At 40.6% G+C, this 26,994-nt stretch overlaps 1 protein-coding gene across 3 annotated transcripts; it reads left to right on the top strand.

The window, feature by feature from the left end:
• Positions 1–3,413: 3,413 nt before the first annotated feature.
• Positions 3,414–26,923, top strand: psen2.L (presenilin 2 L homeolog). 3 transcript variants are annotated; one of them, XM_018263072.2, is made up of 11 exons: positions 3,414–4,190; positions 5,808–5,971; positions 7,145–7,350; positions 14,002–14,143; positions 17,273–17,340; positions 18,517–18,737; positions 19,894–19,992; positions 22,303–22,380; positions 23,192–23,296; positions 24,249–24,367; positions 25,750–26,923. In XM_018263072.2, the coding sequence occupies exons 2-11, from the start codon at positions 5,828–5,830 to the stop codon at positions 25,903–25,905; spliced, it is 1,338 nt and encodes a 445-aa protein (XP_018118561.1). In that variant the 5' UTR covers positions 3,414–4,190; positions 5,808–5,827; the 3' UTR covers positions 25,906–26,923. The 3 variants fall into 3 exon arrangements, with proteins under 3 accessions (XP_018118561.1, XP_018118560.1, XP_018118562.1); XM_018263071.2 differs by having other exon boundaries at positions 3,414–4,204; XM_018263073.2 differs by lacking the exon at positions 3,414–4,190 and adding an exon at positions 5,373–5,649.
• The last annotated feature ends 71 nt before the right edge of the window (positions 26,924–26,994 follow it).

Genomic DNA, 26,994 nt, shown 5'->3' with positions numbered 1-26,994 from the left:
CTGCAGCGTGATGGTAATGTAAAAACCTACGTCTAGCACATTTAAGGGGGGGGGTGCACATCCTGCGCCCGGAGGCTGTTAGTTACGTTACTGACCACCTGTCCCTTGACCACACTTCTTATTCTCCATTTCAGTACTACGATTGGTTCCCTTGCCTGCCCAGAACTCTCATCCTGATCCTCTCACCATAGGACCTGGCGGCACCCAAATAGCGGAAGCCTAGGTGGTTGTTATAGGCAAAAGTCTGAGCCGTTACCGGGACCTTGGGGATTGTTCTGGGTTTAGGACTCCCGTCTGTAACACCGCTGACCTATTTGACGATGTTAATGGCCATCCTGACATGAGTTTTTTTGCGCTCAAATTCGATGAGTTTTCGGGTAGGTAACATTCGTTTGAATTTTAGACGTTCAAGTTTTCTCATAAAGAAGGTACGATTCGAGTTTATTAGAGTAAAAACAAAAACTCACATAAACTTTAAAATTTGACCTTTGATAAATAACACCCTCAATAAATTATTTTGCTGCAGGTAAATGAGATGGCAAATCCACAGAATCTCCTCTACCATTTTTTTCCCCTTTACAGACATTCAGGGCCGCCATCAGGGGGGGACAGGGGGGACAAGCGTACCGGGCCCGGGCATGAAGGGGGGCCCGGCAGCGCTGCATTTTTTTGAAGATCCGGGCCCCCCTTACGAGCGCCCGAGCCGTACGTCTTGCCTCTTCAGTGCCGAATGCGGAAGTGCCGAAAAGCCGAAGCCGATGCGACGAAAAGACCCGAAGTCACGGAAAAAGCCGAAGTCCCGAAGCGCCGAAAAGACCCGAAGTCACGAAAACAGCCGAAGCCGAAGTCCTGAAGCAGCGCAAAGACCCGAAGTCACGAAAACAGCCGAAGCCGAAGTCCTGAAGCGGTGAAAAGACCCGAAGTCACGAAAGGAGGCGAAGTTGAAGTACTAAAGCTATGAGTTCAATTCTACTGAACACCAGTTTGTGTTTTTTTTTTTTAATCCCCTGGCCACCAATGTATTATTTTAATATTCTATAGGCCCCTGCCACCAATCTTTTTTTTAAAACTTTTGTTTTTGGGGCCCCAATTTTTTTTTTAACTCGTAAGGGGCCCCTTGCCACCATTGTTTTTTTTTGGGTTTTTTTTTTTAAAAAAAATTAATTTTCTTTTTGGTGGCCCCAAATTTTTTTAACTTGTAAGGGGGCCCCTGCCACCAGTTTTTTTTTTTTTTCAAAAAAAAATTATTTTTTTTTTAAATTTTTTTTGGGGCCCCAATTTGTTTTTAACTTGTAAGGGGGCCCCTGCCACCATTTTTTTTTTTTCTCCAAATTTTTTTTTTCTCCAAATTTTTTTTTTGGGGCCCCAATTTGTTTTTAACTTATAAGCGAGCCCCTGCCGCCAATGTTTTTTTTTTTTTCAAAAAAAAATTAATTTTTTTTCAAATTTTTTTTTGGGGCCCCAATTTGTTTTTAACTTAGAAGGGGGCCCCTGCCACCAATGTTTGTTTATTTTTTAGTTTTTTTTACATTTTTTTTGTTGGGGCCCCAAGTTTTTTTTAACAGGGGGCCCCTGCCACCAATGTTTTTTAAAAAAAAAAATTTTAATTTTTTTTTTTTGGGGCCCCAATTTTTTTTATAAGGGGGCCCTGACCATCAATAGCTTTTTACAACTTGTGTGGGGGGGGGGGTTACTTTTTTAGCGCTGATGTCTGTGTGGTCTTTTAACTGCGATGTGGGCGGGGTATGGGGCGGAGCTTGGTCGTCAGTGTGGGCGGGGCCCCAAAAATTTTGTTGTACGGGGCCCCGTGATTTCTAATGGCGGCCCTGCAGACATTGATAAATGAAGACCTAGAGAATTACCTTTGCATGTAATTATATCTTTGTCACAGGATTCTGTAACATCTGTAGCTGAGTGTAAATTTGCTGTACCAAGTGTGGAGGTTAGCATAGATTTTACCAGGTTTTCAATATATCTATCTAAACCAGTCTGCATGTTTAAAGAGGAACTCTGCAAAAACATAACTTAAAGGAAAATGTTACCACCAAAATGAATATTTAAGCAACATAGTTTATATCAAATTAAGTGGCATATTAAAGAATCTTAAACTGGTATATATATTTAAGTAAATATTGCCCTTTTACATCTCTTGCCTTGAACTACCATTTCGTGATGGTCTGTGTGCTGCCTCAGAGATCACCTGACCAGAAATACTACAACTCTAACAGGAAGAAGTGTGGAAGCAAAAGACAGAACTCTGTCTGTTAATTGGCTCATGTGACCTAACATGTATGGTTTGTTTGGTATGTTTGTGTGCACAGTAAATCCTACGATTCCAGGGAGCGTCCCTAATTTTTTAAAATGGCAATTTTCTTTTTAGGATTACCCAATGGCACATACTACTTAAAAAGTATATTATTATGTAAATGGTTTATTTACATGAAGCAGATTTTTACATGTGAGCTGTTTTATGCAAAATCTCTTTACAGAGTAAACATAATTTCAAGTAACTTTGCAATATACTTGAAGTAAAAAAATATGCAGACTTTTCATGATTTTTAATGGTTTCTGACAGTTCCATAACCCCCTGCTCTTCTGCTGATCTTTCTGACTACTTTGCTGTCTGACTACTGTTACTTTGTATCAATAGCCAGCTGTCCTTAGAATGCATCCTCCAACCCCCACAATTCTCTGCACGTGATTTCAATAAGGAATGGAACATCATAGTGCAATGCATTGTATGCTATGTAGTTACTGCATGCTCTCTGTAAACTGTGGAGAAGTTGCAGGGCCGGAACTAGGGGTAGGCAGAGTAGGCACGTGCCCAGGGTGCAAAGCTGGGGGGTGCCTGGCACTTACCTCTTCTGGCTCCTACATTCCTAGTCTCCTGTCTGGACTGTCCACTCGTGTCGATTTGGGCATGCGCTTCCACGTTGATTGGCGCATGCACACTAGCATCCATTTGCACATGTGCAGTAACATCTGTGCACACGAGCATCTATTCGCGCCATGGCCGGCCAGGTTGCCTAGGGCGCCTTCCCGTCCTGGTCCGGCTCTGAGAAGTTGTTATAATTTGTAACATCAGTGTTTAGTCCCTCCTTCCCTGCCAGGATTTCAAATGATGCTGAAAGAGAACTGTTAGCCAACTGGATTGCAGCATAGAAAAATGGCATTTATTCATACTTTTTGAAGAAACAGGTAACTGTGATGGCCTGGGTATATCAGGGGTTTCTGTGTTATGTGGGCCTCTTTATCAAAATTTGGTTTGGAAGCTGGAGTTAGGGTCGCCACCTTTTCTGGAAAAAAATACCGGCCTTCCTACATATTTATCTTTTTTCCCTATTAATAACATTGGGATCATCCATCATTTTTACCAGGCAGGTAAAATTCTGGCCAGGTGGCAACCCTAGCCGTATTTCCCCTTTAAACTGCTTCCACCTGCACATTTATTTTATGAAGGGAAGAATAAGGCGAGGGAGGACAAAATAAAGTGTTGCCCTGATTCGTGTTCTCTGTTCCCACAGTTGCAGAGGTACTGGGACATTGCTGGCTATTGGTAAGTATTTCTGTGACTTTTTCTTTGCTCTTTTTTGTAGCTTCTATTGTTTTAATTGCACTGAATAAGCGCCTAGCAACCACTGCTCTCCTCTTCTCCCCTCCCTCTGCATGCATCCGACATAGCCGCTTCCTCAGACGGAGCGTCAGAAAATGGGGCTACGAATTGAGATAATTGTCGGAGCTCTCTTTTTGCAGCCACTCCCAGACCTCACTGAAGGAAAGTCTCTGCCCTCTGTCATGTGACGTCTCATTGGCACGCAGGACAACAAGGAAAACACGCTCACCCAGCCCGGCTTTTTAACTCATTAGGTGCTGCGACCCCTCTTCCCACCACTGAAGTCACTTGCAGTTCTCCCAAAATCCCACGGTTTCGCAGGAGGGTATTCACTACCTACTCCCTTCAGTAATTGTTTTTTACAGTCTATATGTATACGCAGGGCGGAAAAGGTTAGGGATCGTCTCTGCAAAGCTCAGGTAATTTTAAAACGTAAAGAAATAGAGACGTAACCAATCAATTTTCCGGACCAAGCTTGAGTGACGTCACCGGATGCGGAATCGTGATTAGGAACTGTCAGCTGATTGCTGGGCATACGGAAGCCTTAGGGGACCATTTCTATATCCCACAGAAGGCGGTCTGTATTCTTGGGTAATGTTTTTGTTATGATTATAATGAGTGAAACTTTGGATGCACGCCAGTATGCTTTTATATTTTGATTTAAAATACCATCCTAAGGCATCATTTATTTTACCAATGCTAAAAGTAAAATCATTCAACTTTAGAAAAAGATATGCATGCCTTTTTTTTAGTGACCACCACAGTAATTGTGTTTTTCACTTACAACTACTTTGGAGAGGGAGGTGTCAAGCATTTTCCTCCATGGCCAGTGGGATGTTTTCTCCTAACATTACTGTGGGTTAGGGGTACGCATTATTACCTTTGAAAACATTCACTCAGACGTCTTTTTGACCAACTATATATTTAAAGGAACAGTTCAGTGTGAAAATAAAAATTGTATAAATAGGCTGTGCAAAATAATTTTTTTTTTCTAATATAGGTAGTTAGCAACAAATATAATGTATAAAGGCTGGAGTGACTGGATGTGTAACATAATAGTCAGAACACTACTTCCTGCTTTTCAGCTCTATAACCCTGAGCTAGTCAGCGACTTGAAGGGGGGCCACATGGTACATATCTTTTCAGTGAGTTTGTAATAGATCTTCAGCATTCAGCTCAGATTCAAAAGCAACAGATCTGACCCATGTGCCCCCCCCCTCAAGTCTCTAATTGGTTACTGCCTGGTAACCAGGGTAACCAGTCAGTGTAAAACCAAGAGAGCTGCAAAGCAGGAAGTAGTGTTGTGGCTATTATGTTACACATCCAGTCACTCCAGCCTTTATACATTACATTTTTGGCTAACTAACTATTAGAAACATTTTTTTATTTTGCACAGGCTATCTATTTACCCAGTTTTTATTTTTAAGGTGGCCATAGACTCAAAGATCCGCTCGTTTGGCGACATTGCCAAACGAGCGGCTTTTCCCCCCGATATGCCATTAAAGAGCATGGCTATATCGGGGGTAATCTGTACGTTCGGCCATATGGCCAAACGATCTGATTACGATGCGCAATGGGCTCCAGCGGGATCGGTCGGGTCAAAATCAAACCTGTCCGATCGACCAAACGACCGATCTCCGCCGAATGAAAGATGTCGGCACTCTCCACACACGATCCGAAAATCTAATGAATCCTCGATTCATACGATAGGATCTGTGCGTCTATGGCCAACTTTACACTGAACAATTCCTTTAATAACTTTAATTTTATCAGAAAAGGCAATTCTAATTATAGGCAAGAGAGAGAGAGAGTGAATAAGAAAGCAATATTCTTTCTGGGGATGATTCTAACAAAGGCACTATTTGCAAGTTGTTTTTATGCTTTCCCTTTATGTGAATTTTCTAGAGGTACTCTGTTTTTCTCCCACAGGCCAAAAAAATACAGGCAGGTTAATTAACACCTGACAAAATTGACTCTTGCCTTTGTAAATGCGATGGTGACATTCGATTGTAAACTCCTATGGGGCAGGGACTGAGGTGAATGATATATGATCTCAGAGCTTTGTAATTAAAGAATGATTATAAAATTACTTATTAGTTCTGATATGCTATCTGTATTCTGCAGCAGATTATTTCCAAAGGTGTTGTAGTTAAAAAAAATGTAAATAACATCACGTAAACTCCTGTGTCACTAGGTGTATCTTACGTTACGGATATGATAACATTCACAAACAGCTCAGACAGTGAAGATGAGGACTGCAATGAGAGAACGTCTTTGATCACATCACAGAGTCCCCCTCTACCGTCATACCAAGATGGGCTCCAAACCTCAGGAGAGTTGGAAACATCTGATCACAGGGTAATTTGGGGCAATACTTGGACAATGCTTGACTCTTTGGCTAGGGCCAGATGGGGCAGAAATCAGCCTGCCGGAATCCACAGGCTGATTTCTGCCCCAGACCACTAGCCAAATCTTCTTGTCTGTTTGCATCCAGAAGCCTTGTGTCGGCTCTGGGACCAACAGACTCTGCGAATTCCAACTCTAAATGCAAAGTCTCTTGTTTCTTTGCCAACACAAGGTTTCTGGAAGTAAGCAGACAAGAAGATTCTGCTAGCGGTTGGGGGCTAACCTCATCCTGCAGATTTTGGCTGGCTGATTTCTGCCCCGTCTAGCCCTAGCCTTTAACTTGTCCGCATGCTGCTTCAAACACAAAATGCTTCAAGGAATCACTTGCTGCTTATATATTCAAAGTGAAACTAACATTTTTATACTATGCTGTTCCACTTATGCTATGGGCACACAGGCTGAAGGCTGAGCTGCTCTTAGCCCCAATTAATCTAAATCCGATCAGCCTGCATGCATACACACACACAGCAGAGCAAAGCGGAGGTCAGCCCGGAGATGCCTACTTTTATGTATTTGGACTGACCTCCGCTGTCTACGTGCGTATGCAGGCTGATTGGATTCAGATCAATTGAGCAGGGGCATGAAGCAGATCCGCTTCTCTCAGCCTGCAAAAATAGCAGCTGGAGCCTTCAGCCTGTGTGCCCATAGTCTAAATTCTTATATGTTGCCCCAGTGTTTTTTGTTTGTGACACTATCACATGTTCTAGATATGCCTGCAATCAGCATTTCAAAGCATTAGGCAGTGAGGATATACTAAATGAGTGGACTATATCTTAGATGCTTTGCATATAGTTCAGAATACTTCTGTGGAAAATACTTATTTTCATAAATTGGAATATTAATATGTTTGCACAAAATAACTTTCCCTGAGATTGCTCCCTAGTTAGACCTGGTTTATTCAACTAAAGAGCCAAGGTTCAGATGTAGTCTAAAGAATCTGTTCCACAAACCTGTGAGTATAACGGATAGTCAGCCCAATGCAAAGAAAAACAAGAGCTTAATTTAACTATATTTTTAATGATCTTACTATAATTATCTGTCTTTTTTTTTTGCTAGCTGATCACTCCATTGCATTTCTTTGAATTGACTTTTGAATTGTTTCTGTGTCTAATATGTGACTTTTAGGATACTGAAGATGTGCCTAATGGCAGAACATCTGGTGCAGATGCATATAACAGTGACACTACAGTGGATAATGAGGAAGAAGAGTTGACTCTTAAATATGGTGCTAGACATGTTATCATGCTGTTTGTCCCAGTCACATTATGCATGGTGGTTGTTGTTGCTACAATAAAATCTGTTAGTTTCTACACAGAGAAAGATGGACAGCTGTAAGTATAATAGTTATTGTCATATCATGTATATATCCGATCCTTCTCTTTTCTTTGTAACCCAAGGCTTACATAAAAAAAAGAAAAAGGTATCTGTGGCCCCCAACACAGGACTTATATATTCATAGTGGATGTGTAGATATACTCCAGCTTTTGATGTATAAGAACTCCATTTAATGGTAATAAAAGAGTTATATTATAGGGTTCAAAAACAGGGACTTTCTATGACTTTAACCTAATGCTCTTAGTACAGCTGCTGCCTTTTATCAGTCTGTTTATATCTAGCAATTAGTCACTAAAGCCGCTATTGGGCACCTAGGGTAAGCAAGCATTGTTTTAATATTAAATGAAGATTGTTGACAATCTATAAAGTGTTTATTTAGAAAATGGCAGTGGTTTTGTCTTGTATATTTTCTGGTCACCAATTGGCCAAAATATTTTCTTCCAATTATAATTCTAGAGCAGTGTTGCCAGAAATACGATATGAAATTCCTTGCTGTACTAACACACTACAGGAGCCTGTTGAAAAGTGGGGCATACAATCACAATGCAATCATTACTTGGTGTTTGATGTCCAGCTTTGGTCAATAGGTAGTTGCTCGCATTATTCCTCTGTGACTGTTTCAGCCGATACTCACCATCCCACTGCAGACTGGAAGCAATTTATAATTTCTATGTTGCATTTTAACAATTATTTGCTAGTGTCAATTCTTTGTATTATCGCAAATAGATAGAGAAAAGGCATTGGTTTAGATGAATAATAGGTGAAAAATATTAAAGAGTATAGAGAGACTACAGACAATATGTAACATGGCAAAATATGTCAGGATTATGTCTTCTCCATATTCTGTCTTTAGTGTGCAAAAAAAGAGTATATACAATACTTTATCTCAGCTGATACCTCCTCTGGCATATCCATTCGGCATAGTACATAATACTGTTTTTTTTATTGTTTTGCATTAATGTTTGGTACAAATGTTTCTAAATGTACACACTGTCACTTTCAACTCATAATTACACCACACTTTCTTGATTTCCATGATCTAATGTTGATCTTCTTTCAGCACTTATTAGTCATTCTACCTTTATTTTGTTTTATTATTTAACAAATGTAATCAGATTTCTAGTACCAGTTCCTAATGCAGCCTGTATTGATTGCATATTCCTATTTCATGTTTTGTGCGGAATGAAATTAATTGAGCATAATATGCTATTGTAATGGAAATGGAGGAACTTACCCCACGGGACATCCAAGATGGCGACCTCCTGCTCCACCATGCGGTTCTTCCTGGTCGCAGTGGGACTGCGTCAGAAACGTGTCGCCCCAGGATTGGTCGCCGGCGACGGAATGGACGCCGGCGTCAGAATGTGCGTCGGCGTCAGGACACCAACGTGAGGACGCCGGCGTCATGACGTCAGCGCGTCAAGTTTTGGCGCCAAACTATGGACTATTTAAATCCATTTGCCCATCCTGTCATTGCCCAATTATAGGTCTATCTTGTATAGTTCCTGGGTGCGATTTCTTGCTATTTGGATTCTCCGTGTATTGACTTATTGCCTGTTTAACGATTCTGATTCTTTGCTGCCTGTACCGACCAATTTGCCTGCTTTTGACCATTCTTCTGATAAACCCTCTTGTACTGCGAACTTGGTGTTGTTTTGTCTCCTCCTTGGTCCACACTACAACAGAGCCTTCGGGCCCTGACAGTATAATTGGGCCATGGACCCTTCTGAGGAGCCTCAAGTTCCTACTGATGTCGGCAGAGCTGTTCGTGGATTGGCTTCTCGCATGCAGAGCTACGAAGCCCAACAAACCCACTTCGGCCAGGCACTAGAAGCAATCCTGGAGAAATTGTCTGCCTTGTCTCCAGTGGTTCCAGTTCCTCTGCCTGTCCCTGCTACTCCGCTCCAGGTTTCCGAGCCTCGCATCCCTGCACCTCCTCTGTACAGCGGTGATCCGGAATCATGCCGTGGTTTCATCAACCAGTGTGAGATCCAATTCACCCTGCTTCCAGGTCAGTTTGTCTCGGAGCGAGCGAAGGTGGGCTATATCATCACCCGCCTGCAAGGGAAAGCTCTGGAGTGGGCTTCTCCTCTCTGGGAGAAGGAGGATCCGGTTATTGACGATGCCAAGGCCTTGATCCATGACCTTCGCACGGTGTTCGATGCTCCTGGTCGGGCTACCTCTGCCTCGGCTCGTTTATTTCAGCTGCAGCAAGGGACTCGTTCTGTTCCGGAATACGCCATCGAATTCCGCACTCTTGTGGCTGAAACTTCTTGGAATAATGATGGTTACCATGCTGCCTTCTACAACGGCCTGGCAATGCGCATCAAGAATGATCTTGTATCACGGGAGATTCCTTCTCGCTGGGAAGATCTTGTTTCGTTGGCTGTGAAAGTTGACACCAGACAAAGGGAGTTCCAAGTCGAACTTGACAGGGAACGCGTTAGGAAGTTTTCCAGGTTCCAACCCACCCTGGCTCCACGCTTCCAAAGACCCTTACTCTCCGGCTTCCAACCTTCTTTCTCCGCCTCCTGCGGCATCTGCTACTTCTTCTTTACCTCCTGAAGAACCAATGCAGATTGGACGGGCACGTCTTTCCGAACAGGAGAAGCTCCGGAGAAGGGCTGCTGGGTTATGTCTCTACTGTGGGGGAAAAGCCCACTTCGCCCATGAATGCCCAGTGAAGCCGGGAAACTCCAGAACCTAGGTAAGATTGGGGAGACTTACCTGGGTGGAATTTTTCATTCTCCCCATTCCTCTGCTCAACGTTTTCTCCTTCCTATACAAATCCAGTTCGGCTCCAAGAAAATCCTTTCTCAAGCCTTCCTCGATTCTGGCGCTGCGGGCAACTTCATGGATCGAGCCTTTGCCGGTAAACATGCTATTCCGCTCCAACCCTTGGCAACCCCTCTTCGAGTCCTGGCGATCGATGATCGTCCTCTTTCTTCTGCCATCATCTTGCAGTCTACTCAGGAACTTTCTTTCAAGGTGGGCACTATGCATTTGGAAAGACTGTCTTTTCTTCTTATCGATTGCCCTTCCACTCCTGTTGTCCTGGGATTGCCTTGGCTGTATGTTCATAATCCAGTCATTGACTGGTCCACCACACAAGTGTCCCATTGGAGCTCATTTTGTCTACATAATTGTTTGCCTGCTGTTCCTGTTGTTAAAGTTTCTTCAGTATCTTCAAATTCTTCTCTTCCTCCTGTGTATCAAGCCTTCTCCGATGTCTTTGATAAGAAATCCGCTGAGATTCTCCCACCTCATCGTCCCTATGATTGTCCTATTGAACTCTTACCCGGCTCAATGCCCCCCCGAGGCCGCACTTACCCGCTTTCTCCCTCCGAAACTTCTGCTATGAAGTCGTATATCCAGGAGAATCTTCAAAGAGGTTTCATTCGTCCTTCTACCTCCCCTGCTGGAGCAGGGTTCTTCTTTGTCGAAAAGAAAGACGGTAGTTTGCTGCCCTGCATTGACTACAGGGGGTTAAATAAGATCACCATAAAGAACAGATATCCTCTTCCTCTCATTTTCGAACTTTTTGATCGGCTTAAGGGTGCTAATTTCTTTACTAAGCTGGATCTACGTGGGGCCTACAATCTCATTCGGATCCGTGAGGGAGATGAATGGAAGACCGCTTTCAATACTCGTGATGGACATTACGAGTACCTCGTCATGCCATTTGGTCTCTGCAACGCTCCTGCGGTCTTCCAAGAATTAGTCAATGACATTTTTCGTGATCTTTTGGGACAGTGTGTGGTCGTGTATTTAGACGACATTCTTATTTTTTCTAAGAATCTTCTGGATCATCGTTGCCAAGTGCGTGAAGTTCTTTCCAGGTTAAGGAAAAACAATCTCTTCGCCAAATTGGAGAAATGCATCTTCGAAGCTTCTTCCATTCCTTTTCTTGGCTACATCATTTCTCCACAAGGCTTCAAGATGGATCCCGCCAAAGTCTCTGCGATCTTGGATTGGCCCCTTCCTACCAGCGTCAAGGCAGTTCAGAGGTTTATTGGCTTCGCCAATTATTATAGACAGTTTATCAAAGACTTTTCTTCCAAAATCTTTCCAATTCTTGCCTTGATCCGTAAAGGGAGTAAACCTCAACACTGGTCCCCTCTAGCTCTCGAAGCCTTCAAGACCCTCAAAGAAGCCTTTTCTTCTGCTCCAATTCTTAGACACCCTGAACCTCTACTACCCTTCTTCATGGAAGTTGATGCCTCTGATGTTGGAGCTGGAGCAGTTCTGTCTCAAAGATCTTCTTCTGATGGTAAACTTCATCCTTGTGCTTTTTTCTCTAAAAAATTTTCTTCCTCAGAGCAAAATTACGATGTTGGGAATCGCGAGCTACTTGCCGTTAAGTTGGCCCTGGAAGAATGGAGACATTTACTTGAAGGTTCTTCAGTTCCTGTAACCATCTTTACTGACCACAAAAATCTTGAATTTATTCAATCCCTCAAGCGCCTCAATCCCCGGCAAGCCAGGTGGGCACTTTTCTTTTCTCGTTTTAATTTTGTTATCACCTTTCGTCCTGGCTCCAGAAACAGGAAGGCTGATGCTCTGTCCAGAAGCTTTGTTCCTGAAGATTCCTGCCCTGAAGATCCTGAACCCATTGTGCCTTCTACCAAGATTATTGCCGCCTTGTTTCCCTCCTGTGCCTCTCAGTTACTTTCTGCTCAGTCTTCGGCTCCTGTAGAGACTCCTCTTGGTGTTGCTTTTGTTCCTCCGGAATTCCGTCATGCCATTTTATCCCAATCTCCCAGTTCCAAACAGGCTGGTCATCCCGGGATTAAGAAGACAACCGAGCTCTTGTCTCGTTTGCTTTGGTGGCCGAACCTAAGGAAAGATGTTAAAGACTTTGTCTCTTCTTGTTCTATTTGTGCTATTTCCAAGTCCGGACATTCCCCCCCCCAAGGGTTTACTCTTGCCGCTTCCCATTCCATCTCGAACTTGGACTCACCTGGCTATGGATTTCATTGTTGATCTCCCTGTTTCCTCTGGCCACACTGTCATCTGGGTGGTAATCGACAGATTCAGCAAAATGGCTCACTTCACGCCGCTTCGGAAACTGCCTTCCGCCCCTGAACTTTTTATTAAACACATTTTTCGTCTTCATGGTTTTCCTGCCGAGATTGTGTCCGACCGGGGTTCCCAGTTTGTTTCCAAGTTCTGGAGATCTCTTTGCAAGGCTCTTAACATCTCTCTTCAATTTTCTTCTGCTTACCACCCACAGTCTAATGGAGCCGCAGAACGGGTCAATCAGGCCTTGGAACAGTTTCTTCGTTGTCATGTGTCCCTGTGCCAGGATGATTGGTCGGATCTTCTTCCCTGGGCTGAGTTTGCTCACAACAACGCTCTGCATTCTTCTTCCCAGAAGTCTCCTTTCTTCTGTGTGTATGGTCTGAATCCCTTGGCTTTTTCCCAGGATCTTCTTCTTACCAACGTTCCTGCGGCCAATGACCAAGCTGCTCACATGTTGGCTATTTGGCATGCTACTGCGGCAAACTTGGAGAAAAGTTCCCTGGTGCAGAAGAGGTTTGCCGATAAAAGAAGGATTTCGTCCCCTCCATATGTTCCTGGTGATAGTTTTTCTTTCCACACGCAACATTCGTCTCAAGATTCCTACACCCAAGCTTGGTCCTAAATTCATCGGTCCTTTCCCTATCATCGAAATCATCAACCCTGTGGCTGTTCGTCTTCAACTTCCTCCTGAGCTGCGGATACCCAATGTTTTTCATGTTTCCCTGCTTAAACCTGCTGTGTCTTGCCCCTCTTCTTCTTCCTCTCCAGCTCCTGTCTTGGTCGACGATCATAAGGAATTCAAAGTCAAGAGAATCTTGGACTCTCGTATTTATAGGGGCATTCTTCAATACCTTATCGAATGGAAGGGGTTCGGTCCAGAAGAGTGTTCCTGGGTGAGAAGTTCTGACGTTCATGCTCCTGTCTTGGTCCGTAAGTTCCACAGACTTTTTCCTTCTTCCCCTAGCCTCGGTGGTCCTGAGGCCCCCCCTAAGGAGGGGGGTACTGTAATGGAAATGGAGGAACTTACCCCACGGGACATCCAAGATGGCGACCTCCTGCTCCACCATGCGGTTCTTCCTGGTCGCAGTGAGACTGCGTCAGAATCGTGTCGCCCCAGGATTGGTCGCCGGCGACGGAATGGACGCCGGCGTCAGAATGTGCGTCGGCTTCAGGACACCAACGTGAGGACGTCGGCGTCATGACGTCAGCGCGTCAAGTTTTGGCGCCAAACTATGGACTATTTAAATCCATTTGCCCATCCTGTCATTGCCCAATTATAGGTCTATCTTGTATAGTTCCTTGGTGCGTTTACTTGCTATTTGGATTCTCCGTGTATTGACTTATTGCCTGTTTAACGATTCTGATTCTTTGCTGCCTGTACCGACCAATTTGCCTGCTTTTGACCATTCTTCTGATAAACCCTCTTGTACTGCGAACTTGGTGTTGTTTTGTCTCCTTCTTGGTCCACACTACAACAGAGCCTTCGGGCCCTGACAGTTATCCAGGAAAAATGCAAACTGAGGATATTTGGTGAAATAATTTTGCTTTATTAAATAATCCTAATTTGGAATATTTTAATGTGAAACCTACTTGTTACTAATTCATCTTGTCTTTATGCATTTTAGAATCTACACTCCATTTTCTGAAGATACCACATCGGTTGGCCAGAGACTCTTAAACTCTGTGCTTAATACTCTTATAATGATCAGTGTTATAATAGTGATGACCATATTTCTTGTGCTTCTTTATAAATATCGCTGTTACAAGGTGAGAAGGGATACCTTGTTTCTACCTTTGATTTTATGCGATGTGTTTTTCTTTTCCAGTTTCCTTAGACCCTCCTTAGACTTTATTGATTAAAATGCATTACAACCATTACTACCATTATGATTATTTAGCACCAAACATTAGGTTTTCTTAGCCTAACGCTTAAGTCCATGGAGCACATTCTACTTACAACTTGTACTAAGACTTTGATGCATTATACATGTAGTTATTTATAGAGTTAACATTGACTGAATAAAATCTATAAGGTCAATGCAAATTTTTTCAGGGGATGTTATCATTTACATTATAATAAATTGTCTATTTCAGTTGGGAAAAAGCAGTATTTTTATTTAATAGACTTCAATAACAGTGCTTCTTGGGGTCTGTAAGACTTGTGGTACACAGTGTGTATCTCCGCCAACATTTTTCAGGTGGAGAAGCGCCCAAACATGGCCATACATCCATTCATTTACATAAATGGATAACATCCAGTATACAATTAGGCCCATAAATCTTTGGACAGAGACAACTTTTTTCTAATTTTGGTTCTGTACATTACCACAATGAATTTTAAATGAAACAACTCAGATGCAGTTGAACTGCAGACTTTCAGCTTTAATTCAGTGGGTTGAAGATCTTTTTATGCAAAAAGATTGCATAAAATGTGAGGAACTAAAGCCTTTTTTAAAGGAGAAGGAAAGCTACGGAGGCATTTTATTGGCAATAGATTAGCTGCAATAGTGCAAGCTAGAATGCTATATTTATTCTGTAGAATAGTTTACCATACCTGAGTAAAAAGCTCTTGAAACTCTCTGTTTGTTTAGAATAGGAGCTGCAGTATTAATGTGGTGTGACATCACTTCCTGCCTGAGTCTCTCCCTGCTCTGGGCTCAGATTACAGTAGAGAAGGGAGGGGTGGGCGGAGAGGAGCAAACTGAGCATGCTCTTGCCCAGGGCAATGAGGTTTAAGCTGAAGGCAGGAAGTCTGATACAGAAGCCCATGTGTACACAATAGAAGGAAAGAAATGCAGTGTTTCTTTTGACAGGGGACTCAGAGCAACATTACTTTGGGGGTTTACTGGTATATTTAGATGGACCTTTCTGAAAAGGCTTACTTAGTTTTAACCTTTCCTTCTCCTTTAACACAACCCTTCACTTCAGGGGCTCAAAAGTAATTGGACACTTGACTCAAAGGCTATTTCATGGGCAGGTGTGGGCAATTCCTTCATTATGTCATTATCAATGAAGCAGATGAAAGTCCTGGAGTTAATTTGAGGGGGTGCTTGTATGTGGATGATTTTGCTGTGAACAGACAACATGCAAAGGACAAAGGAGCTCTCCATGCATGTGAAACAAGCCATCCTTAAGCTGCAAACACAGAAAAAACCCATTCCAAGAAATCGTTACAATAGTAGGAATGGCAAAATCTACAGTTTGGTACATCCTGAGAAAGAAAGAAAGCACTGGTGAACTCAGCAATGCAAAAAGACCTGGATGTCCATGGAAGACAACAGTGGTCGATGATCGCAGAATCATTTCCATGGTGAAGAGAAACCCCTTCACAATAGCCAAACAAGTGAACAACACTCCCCAGAAGGCAGGCATATTGATATCCAAGTCTACCATAAAGAGAAGACAGGGGGTGCACTGCAAGGTGCAAGACACTCATAAGCATCATGAATAGAAAGGCTAGATTGTACTTTGCTAAAAAAAACATCTAAAAAAGCCAGCACAGCTTTGGAAAAACATTCTTTGGACAGACGAAACCAAGATCAACCTCTACCAGAATGAGGGCAAGAAAAAAGTACAGAGAAGGCATGGAACAGCTCATGATCTAAAGCATACCACATCTTTTATAAAACATGGCGGAGGCAGTGTGATGGCTTGGGTGTGAATGGCTGCCAGTGGTACTTGGACACTAGTGTTTATAGATGATGTGACACATGACAGAGCATTAAAAAGGAGGAAACCCAGAATCTGTTGATGTCCATAAGTTCAAGACTTCAGGCTGTTATTGCCAGCAATGTGTTTTCAACCATGTATTAGAAATGAACATTTTCAGTTTTTTAATTTGTCTAATTACTTTTGAGCCCCTAAAATGAAGTGATTATGTTAAAAAAAGGCTTTAGTTCATCACATATTTATGCAATCTTTGTATTCAACCCACTGAATTAAAGCTGAAAGTCTGCAGTTCAGCTGCATCTGAATTTAAAATTCATTGTGGTAATGTACAGAACCAAAATTAGAATAAAGTTGTCTCTGTCCAAAGATTTATGGGCCTAACTGTATATGCTGCATGGATTGAATTCTCTACCAGATATACTACTATGTATGATTAGTTGGTGGGGAACATCCATTGAGTGCATTTTTAGAAAGAAAGAGTACATGTGCTTTTATATTTTAACATTCAACAGTATTTGACCTGGTATGCAGCCTGATCTTGTGAGGCATTTTATATGACTGATCTCAATTCCAGTGAGTTTTGAAAGGGGAAATTATTATTTTTCTCAACCAATCGGTGTATAATTAGACCATAGAATGAACAAAACATTAAATGGGTCATTTAAGAATAGTAAGGCATTGTAGCCAAAAAAAGGTGGCATATCTTTCAGACTTTGCACCATTCTCTGCTGTCAATGCTGACAGGCACAAGTTCTGAAGCACAAGGACCTGTGTTTTCCACATAAATACAATGCTGCATGCATTTGGCAGAGCTGTTTTCATTAGGGGTGGGCTGGAAGAGGTATGTAGGCATCAGCTATCCCACTCTGAATGACATGCAAGTTAGAAAGTGCTGATGAGCACATGTTGGAAAGAAGGACCTTGCTGCCTGCCATTTTTAATCCAGCGCATGGTGCAGAGCACGTGCTTAGGGCCATGTCACACAATTAATTTTTGTTACCCCCCGACATAAGTGTGCAACGACAGCCACATCACCCGTTTCTCAGTGCATATGTCTGGGTTGGGGTGGATTTTGGTGCAGACTCAAAATTATGCATACATTGCATTAAATTACCACATTAATATTTCCAGGTCAGCTCTTTCTATCTGCATGTAAAGTGCTGTTTTTCTGTATTATCTGCATGGATTTTACTTTTTAAGTAATTGCAATTGTACACTTTTTTTCAGTTTATTCATGGATGGTTGATTCTCTCATCTTTAATGCTGCTTTTTATGTTTACATATATATACCTCAGGTAAGTATATTTTGGAAATAAATTATTTACTGTTTGTTAGAAAAAGTTATTTAAGGTAATGCAGAAGATACAGCTTAGATGAATCCTTGTTGGTTACTTTTATTAATTCATCTACTGAAATGTTGCCCGTCATTATCCTAATTTTGTGGCATATATCCTTTGAGTTAAGTAGTAACCTTTTAGAGCTCTGATGAAAAGTGATCCATTGTGTGAAATATACACAAAATATAATTTAATAATAAAGCAGGTTAAATAAACAGTAACACCAAAACATCAAAGTGTTTTAAAGTAATGAAAATATAATATACTGTTGCGCTGCACTGGTACAACTGGTATGTTTGCTTCAGAAACTCTTCTATAGTTTATATAAATAAACTGCTGTGTAGCCATGAGGGCAGCCATTCAAAGCTGAGAAAAGGCACAGGTTACACAGCAGATAACAAATACGCTCTGTGTTATACAATAGGATTATTCAGAACTTATCTGTTATCTATTGTGTATCCTGTGTTTGAATAGCTGCCCACATGGCTACACAGCAGCTTGTTTATATAAACTATAGAAGAGTTTCTGAAGCAAACACAACAAATCTTTCCAGTGCTGGGCAACTGTACAATATATTGTCATTCCCAAAACATTTTTTGGTGTTACTGTTCCTTTAAGATATGTTGGCTTTTCTTAAGCTGGCCATAGATGCAAAGATCCGATCGTTCAAATCCTCGACCGATCGGACTTCCCTATCTCCCGACCTGCCACTAACCATTCAGATCAAATAAAGTAGAAAAGAACAGATCAGCCGATGTTCTGCCCGTGACAGCAATCGTACAAAAGTTATGTCCCACAAAAACTGGTGACAGTCTCCCACAGAAAATCGTACGATTGGCAATACATACAGAGATATTATCGGCAGCCGACAGAAATTTTTTAACCTGTCCGATCAAGCAAACGACAGATCTCCGCCGGATGAAAAATGTTGGGACTCTCCACACACGGTTTGAAAATCTTACGAATCCTCGATTTGTATGATCGGATCTTTGCGTCTATGGCCAGCTTTAAAGGCATTGCCTTTGCAATTTGTGCATTTGGCTATTGATGTATTTTAAAAGCAATTCTTAATCCTTGCATCCAGCGTTGATCGGAAATAATGTGAAACCTCCTTTGTTTTGTCTTTTCATACAGTGAAGTTTTCAAGACATACAACATAGCAATGGATTACCCAACCTTGTTCATGGTTATATGGAATTTTGGGGCAGTAGGAATGATTTGCATTCACTGGAAGGGTCCCCTTCAACTCCAGCAAGCCTATCTCATCATGATAAGTGCACTTATGGCTCTTGTCTTTATAAAGTATCTGCCAGAATGGTCAGCATGGGTCATACTTGGAGCCATTTCTGTTTATGGTAAGATAATTTCCAGTGGTTATGGATATCCTCTTTAATTTTACAGTACTCTGTTAGCCATACAATGTGTCCTAGACTTGCTTTTCTAAGCTAAAATGAGTGGTGTTGCTCTTGGCAATCAGTCTTCCATTTATTAGACCCAAGACATCAATAGTATAGAGAGTGGTTAGAAAAGAGGAAATTGAGCTCTTAAAGTTACCAGGGGCACCTTTTTATATTTCCTACCCAAAACACAATTGCCTTCAAAGTATCAGATCTTGCAACTGGTTATAAAATATACAAAGAACATGTCACAAGCTCAGAGAACAATGGTGATGTGCCATATTGAAGGATACCACCCCCTTACAATGATACAATTACACAATTAATACAATTATAATATGTAATTTACAATTATGATATATAATTATACAGTTAATGATTGCAATTATAATTCGTAGAAGCAGGTGATTTATTCATAATTACTGATGGTTAAAGTTCTCTTGCCCTTGTAAATCACCGTGCTCTTGCCCTTAAAAACTCTGTGTCCTTAGATAGGATATCAAAGATTGCAGACCAGTGCATATTATCACTTGACACACACCCCACATATTATCTGCAATAATACAGACCTCATTTATGACCTGTAATTGACATTTGTATTTTACATATTGGTATTCTGGGGCTTTGGTATACACTGCATGGGATTCATACTTTCTGCTAAATCTCCTATATGTGCATTTGAAAAATACTGCCCTCTATGCAAGCAACATACACAGTGCAGACATGCAATCCTTTTGAACACAAATGAGACTACAAAGGATAATTTGGTGGGTTTGATGAAGTATTTATAGGCTACAAACACACAGTTGCATATTGCTTTCAATAAGTTGCTGCTTTTTTGGTTTTCTTTTTTGTTTTTACCAGGAAAATCTATAGCTATGGGTAACACAAGGTAAAGGTATCTTCAGCATTGCAGCTTGTTTAATGGCATCACATGTTATCTGTAAAACCAGGCCAAATGTTGTGAACTCTTGACTGGGACCTGTCCCTGTTGAATGCAACAACATGAGCTGTAAAACTGAGCTCAGGCTGTAGCTGTATTGGTTGGACAGATGTGTTAAAAAGTGATGAAATTAGTTGTCATTGATGAATATGTATGGCTTTCTTCTTCCAGATCTGCTAGCAGTGCTCTGCCCTAAGGGTCCTTTGAGGATGCTTGTAGAAACAGCACAAGAAAGAAATGAGCCCATATTTCCTGCACTGATATACTCCTGTAAGTACTTTGCATGTTTTATTCTGGTGTTGTCAAACTTGTATTTACTAAGTTGTAGGGATGCACCGAATCCAGGATTCGGGCTTTTTCAGCAGGATTCGGGCCGAATCCTTCTGCCAGGCCGAACCGAATCCTAATTTGCATATGCAAATTAGGGGTGGGGAGGGAAATCACGTGACTTTTAGTCAGAAAACAAGGAAGTAAAAAAAAATTCCCCTTGCCACCCCTAATTTGCATATGCAAATTAGGGTTCGGATTCGGTTCGGTATTCGGCCGAATCTTTCACGAAGGATTCGGGGGTTCGGCCGAATCCAAAATAGTGGATTCGGTGCATCCCTACTAAGTTGTATACTGCATGTTTGGGGATATACAATATTAAAAAAATCCTCAGCCTGCATAATAATTCACTCCACTTTCAACAAAAAAGATAACAGTGGTATGTCTTTCATTTCCCAGGAACATCTGAGTACTGGGGTATTTTCTGAACAAAGATTTTTAATGAAGCAGTATTCAGTTGTATGAAATTAAATGAAATGTGAAAAACTGGCTGTGCAAAAAGTTGGGTACCCTTGTAATTTTGCTAATTTGAATGCATGTAACTGCTCAATACTAATTACTGGCAACACCAAATTGGCTGGATTAGCTCGTTAAGACTTGAACTTCATAGGCATGTGTGTCCAATTATGAGAAAAGGTACATAAGGTGGCCAATTGCAAGTTGTGCTTCTGTTTGACTCTTCTCTGAAGAGTGACAGCATGGGATCCTCAAAACAACTCTCAAAAGATCTAAAAACAAAAATTGTTTAGTATCATAGTTTAAGGGAAGGCTACAAAAAGCTATCTCAGAGGTTTAAACTCTCAGTTTCAACTGGAAGGAATGTAATCAGGAAATGGAAGGCCACAGGCACAGTTGCTGTAAAACCCAGGTCTGGCAGGCCAAGAAAAATACAGGAGTTGTATATGCGGAGGATTGTGAGAATGGTTACAGACAGTCCAAAGATCACCTCCAAAGACCTGCAAGAACATCTTGCTGCAGATGGTGTATTTGTACATCGTTCTGCAATTCAGTGCAATTTGCACAAAGTCTGTATGGCAGGGTGATGAGAAAGAAGCCCTTTCTGCACTCACGCCACAAAGAGTCGCTTGTTGTACACAAAAGCTCATTTAGACAAGCCACAGTCATTTTGGAACAAAGTGCTTTTGACTGATGAGAAAAAAAATTAGTTATTTGGTCATAACAAAAAGCACTTTGCATGGTGGAAGAAGAACACAACGTTCCAAGAAAAACACCTGCTACCTACAGTCAAATTTGGTGGAGGTTCCATCATGCTGTGTGGCTAGTTCAGGGACTGGGGCCCTTGTTAAAGTAGAGGGTCGGATGAATTCAACCCAGTATCAACAAATTCTTCAGGATAATGTCCAAGCATCAGTCACAAAGTTGAAGTTATGCAGGAGTTGGATATTCCAACAAGTCAATGACCCTTAACACACTTCGGAATCTACAAAGGCATTTATGCAGAGGGAGAAGTACAATATTCTGGAATGACCATCACAGTCCCCCAACCTGAATATCATGGAAAATCTATGGGATGATTTGAAGCAGGCTGTCCATGCTCGGCAGCCATCACATTTAACTGAACTGGAGAGATTTTGTATGGGTGAATGGTCAAAAATACCGCCAGCACAAATAATTCCACTGGCACACAGGTCTTTAGTTGCAAGCAGGGATAACCCTTGCTAAATTTTATAGCATCACGCAAATAAAAATTTAGCAAGGGTTATCCCTGCTTGCAACTAAAGACCTGTGTGCCGGTGGAATTATTTGTGCTGGAAGTTTGTGGGTTTCCGAAGCCCTCTCGGCCGGGCACCGGGCAATACACGTTTTGGAGAGCCAGGGTATGCAAGCTGGTAACTATATTTGTGTCAAAAATACCGCCATCCAGAATTCAGACACTCATCAAAGGCTATAGGTGGCGTCTAGAGGCTGTTACATTTGCAAAAGGAGGCTCAACTAAGTATTGATGTAATATCTCTGTTGCGGTACCCACATTTATGCACCGGTCCAATTTTGTTGTGATGCATATTGCATATTTTCTGTTAATCCAATAAACTTTATGTCACTGCTGAAATACTTCTGTTTCCATAGGGCATGTTATATATTAAAAGGAAGTTGCTACTTTGAAAGCTCAGCCAATGATAAACAAAACTCCAAAGAATTAAGAGGGGTTCTCAAACCTTTTCATATGACTGTATATATATGTTTTCTTGTGTATCTCTAATATTACATTTTCAAATGTATAATATTCAATAGCTGCCATGGTGTGGACAGTGGGAATGGCAGATTCCTCTACAGCAGATGAAAGAATGAACCAGCAAGTGCAGCATATAGGTAAATATAGAGTAATATCTTATTACCCAATGTTTGATGCATGGATTTTAATTGCTTTGCAAAGCAGATGTTTCTTTTTAAAAAGAATCCAATGTTTAGATTTAGGATATTACATTTTTCCTCTAACAGTAACAAGGTTTTCAGGGATGTGGCTTACCCTTTGTTTATTACTGTGCTGCCCTTTTTGTTCATAACAAGGTTAAAAGTATAGCAAACCATGGTTGTAACCTTGAACCTTCTCTGATTCTGGGGACCTAACAACAAGGGGAGAAGCCCTACCGACTACTTGGAGGGGCAACTAACAGTTGGGTAATTTTGATATGTTTTTACATTAATGCCAAGGTTTGTAGCCCCTAAAAACACTTTGTTTTGTGTGCCAGTGACTTCTGCTTTGCTACAGTATTGTAAGTGCACAAGAACCAGAATATACATTTGCAGCACATCGAGAGAGGCTTACTGTATGTCATTGAAATCCAAAGATTGTAGCTAGAGGGAAAGCTAAAAAAGGAAATAGTGGAAAAGGAAATAATGGTCCCTCGTATTCACAAAGCCCTTTGTAGAGAGACAGATTACATTTATCTGTTAAAACATTACAGATTAATCTAAAGCATTATTAAAGTCTGCTTGGTGTCTTGTGTTTTATGTGTATGTATTGGATAAATAACTGCTAGAACTAACTATTGATATATGATTACTTTGTCTGACAAACTTCTATCTGAACCATATATGTAGGCTATATTTTGCAATATTTTAAAAACACACAAAGAATATTTGCATATGTAAAAACATTCTTGGTGTTCTGTTACCTCAGATAGAAACACATCTGATGGTGCAAACGGCACACTACAAGAGGACACTGCAGAGACCAGGATTCAAACACAAAGTAATCTCTCTTCTGAGGATCCAGATGAAGAAAGTAAGGCCACCAGATTTTTAGCTGTGGCATTGTCTTTTTAAAAATGTGGGTATGAAAAGCAAAGAAGAGGTACACTTGTAGGAAACAAGGCAACAAGTACATCTTATGTTATGGCCTCTCTTATTTTGAAACCCAATAGCAAGAAACCTCAGAATTACAGAAAGATAAAAGCTGCTGACTATAGATTTAATTCACTGTGGGATGCTGAATTTATTTCCACCTTTCAGTAAATTAAGGTTTCCTTGTCTTTTAATATTTTGTAGAACTAACATTTTTTTAATCAATAACAGAATGTGAGTCTTTTGGGAATAATATGTTGTAATGTTCCAGCTTTGTATCCTTAAAGGGATACTGTCATGGGAAAACATGTTTTTTTTCAAAATGCATCATTTAATAGTGCTGTTCCAGCAGAATTCTGCACTAAAACCCATTTTTCAAAAGAGCAAACATATTTTTTTATATTCAGTTTTGAAATCTGACATGGGGCTAGACATATTGTCAGTTTCCCAGCAGCCCCCAGTCATGTGACTTGTGCTCTCATAAACTTCAGTTACTCTTTACTACTGTACTGCAAGTTGGAGTGATATCACCCCCCTCCCCAGCAGCCTAACAAAAGAACAATGGGAAGGTAACCAGATAGCAGCCCCCTAACACAAGATAACAGCTCCCTGGTAGAAACGGACATGTTTTCCCATAACAGTATCCCTTTCAACTTCCAAAAAGCGCCATATATTCACTCAGCAATATGATATAATATGAGCATGTGGGATAATACAATACTATTTAAAGCATTTGCCTACATATATTTAGTCAATTTGGCTGAAAATTTTGTCATACAGTTTGTAAGGTTTTTGTGTATGATGGTGGGAGTTTCTCACTTGGTGTTGGCGTGTGGGACCCTGTTGGACTGTAATTGTTTAACTTTTGATATGCATTACTGTTATTTGTGTAGGAGGAGTGAAACTTGGTCTTGGAGACTTCATATTCTACAGTGTGCTAGTTGGAAAAGCAGCCGCAACTGCAAGTGGAGACTGGAATACCACATTAGCTTGTTTTGTGGCCATTTTAATAGTAAGTAAAATGACTCAGATATATGGTATTAAAAAGTATTGGATCATTTATCATAATACTAGGGTTTCCCTAAATCTAGTATTTAATTTGGATTTGTTGAAATACTAAGTGATCAGCTGAACCAAATATTTTAAACATTTTACTCATAGCTAATACTTCAGATTACAAGTGATTATTATGATCTAGCTGTAACTCCCTACCTTCCTCTTTCTCAGATCTCCCATTTATTTGCCTACACAATGCTGTATTATGCATACGTTTTTAATACTGATTGTGGATAGGAGAAACAGGTATAGTGCTAAAGAAAAGCTCTGGAGATTTTTTCTACTGCCCTTTAAATAAGACTAGCAAAAAAAAATGCTAATGGGGCTTCAAGACAAAAATTGTGTTTTCAGCTGAAACCAGGTTACTTCAGATTGCAGATTTACAGAAGAAAAGTGTAAAAAAATTTCTCGGTTTTACTGCAACATAGCTCACTCCTTGTTACATATGTGCAGACCTCTTATAGCTCGTTCCAGTGTTCATATAATAATTGGCCTGCAGGGTGGTTGGTATGATAACCTCAAACTGCGGTTGATGCGCTAAGTGCATTTACACGTGCTTTGTCAAAAATCTGATGCAATTGCACAGAAAATTTTAAGTGTTCAGATGTCATTATCTATGCTCTGCTTCAGAGTTACATCTGTGGCAATTAATTAGTCACAAGTTTGCTGCCTCAGTTGACACAGGACACTGTGGGAACCCTGGAGCTACCATGATGTGGTGGTGGTAGCTCCAGGGTTCCCCTATAGACGTACTGCACATGAGTCGCAGGAGAAGGCAGGACAGAGCTAGTGGCACCAAGCGTAACACTGGAAGTGAAAAAGCATTAGGCACAAGTGCCTATAAAAAAATGGCAATTTTTCATAGACATTTCTATAGTTGCGAGACCACACCTCTACTATGCAGTTGGAAATGGACCCTAAAGACTTATGTGGCTTCATCCAACACTGCTGCACAATTTTTTCCATTCTGAATCTGTAGCATGGAGTTAATAGATGTAGCCATAGTGGCTCCCTTGTAATTGCAATCAACATCTCATAGTTTTTTGTTTAACTTGTGGAAGCTTCCAATAAACATTTTACTATTATGCTCTGGTCATTCAAGTCAGGTCATGAAGATCTTACGTATGACAGTAATTCATTCACAAAGAGGGCCAAGACCTCAAAATGTAAATTTGAAGTTGTTTGGTTACAGCTGAATACAACCAAATGTTTTAGGTGCATCACAAATTTGTGAATTTGAATCTGGCTTTCAGTTATTTTTTTTAAATAAAATAGTTGATTGAATCACTGTCTGCAAAGAATGTGCTACATCTAAACTTCATTTGTTCATATTAACAGGGTTTATGTCTGACACTGTTGTTGCTGGCAGTTTTCAAGAAAGCCCTGCCTGCCCTACCGATTTCTATCACCTTTGGTTTGATCTTCTACTTTTCTACAGATAATATTGTACAGCCTTTCATGGACACCCTTGCATCCCACCAAATGTACATTTAGGGAAAATACATTGTCCTGTTGGAGTGCTTTTGTAATGCTATGACTGGGCGTAGAAGTGTAAATATATATATATATATATATATATATATATATATATATATATATATATATATATATATATATATATATATATATATATATATATATATATATATATATATATATATATATATGGGATGTCCATCATTTCTCAAAAGCTGGAGGGGTTGTCATTGTACAGCTGAAAGCCAAATGTTCATGTGACTGGAAGAACGGGAAGGCACATTTTTGAAAAGACAGTAACCATGGAATTTTTTTTAAAATTTTTTTTTTTAAGATGAGCTGAGAATTATGCCCAGGGCATCCTGTGATGATGATGCTGCAAATGAAAAGCTACATTTATAATGTGGGTGCAGCAACAACTGTGTGTGTGTGTGATCATCAGGATCTTGGAGCCATTCCATATGTGCATAATATTTTATTTCTTTTACTTAGCATTTGTGATTTAATTTTGGCTTCTGCTTTCCACCTAGTACAGCGCTTGTGTTTCTTCTCTGTCAGTTAGTGGCAAGATACTACGATACCACGTCTCCCTTCCCAAGAGTAAGCTTAATCTAAATCAATGAATTCCACTTAATTTTGCAGTGTATTTAGCCACCAGCAGGTTTCACCAGCCATAACTATATGGTTGATGCCAAATACTGTATGTCTTTCGTATTTACATAAAAAGTGAGGCTACTTTTAACCATTTTTTCTATCTGGAAAAAAAAATCAATATATTCTGTCTTTATCATGTCTATAAATAAATAAGACCATGATCTTATGTAACCTCTGTTTAAAAAAAATTCCATATGCACTAATTTTATCTATTTTACAGGTTTTAGAGTATTAAGAATTATTAAACTAACCTTGTAAATACACAAATGAATTGTGCTGATCACTGTACAAGATCTGATAATTATATACGGTATGTGTTTTTGTACATATAATCAATAATATAAAAAAATAAATAGTTTCTGCATAACAGCTAAAATGGAAACATGGGTTTCTGTTTTTATTCTGCGAGTACTAGAGTCTTGATGCATCTCTTACTTGCTTACAGGTTAGTAG

This window comes from Xenopus laevis, chromosome 5L (assembly GCF_017654675.1).
Source record: "Xenopus laevis strain J_2021 chromosome 5L, Xenopus_laevis_v10.1, whole genome shotgun sequence".
NCBI lineage: Eukaryota > Metazoa > Chordata > Amphibia > Anura > Pipidae > Xenopus > Xenopus laevis.
Note: the sequence above shows the minus strand (reverse complement) of the source record. Positions and strands in the feature narration are given on the sequence as shown.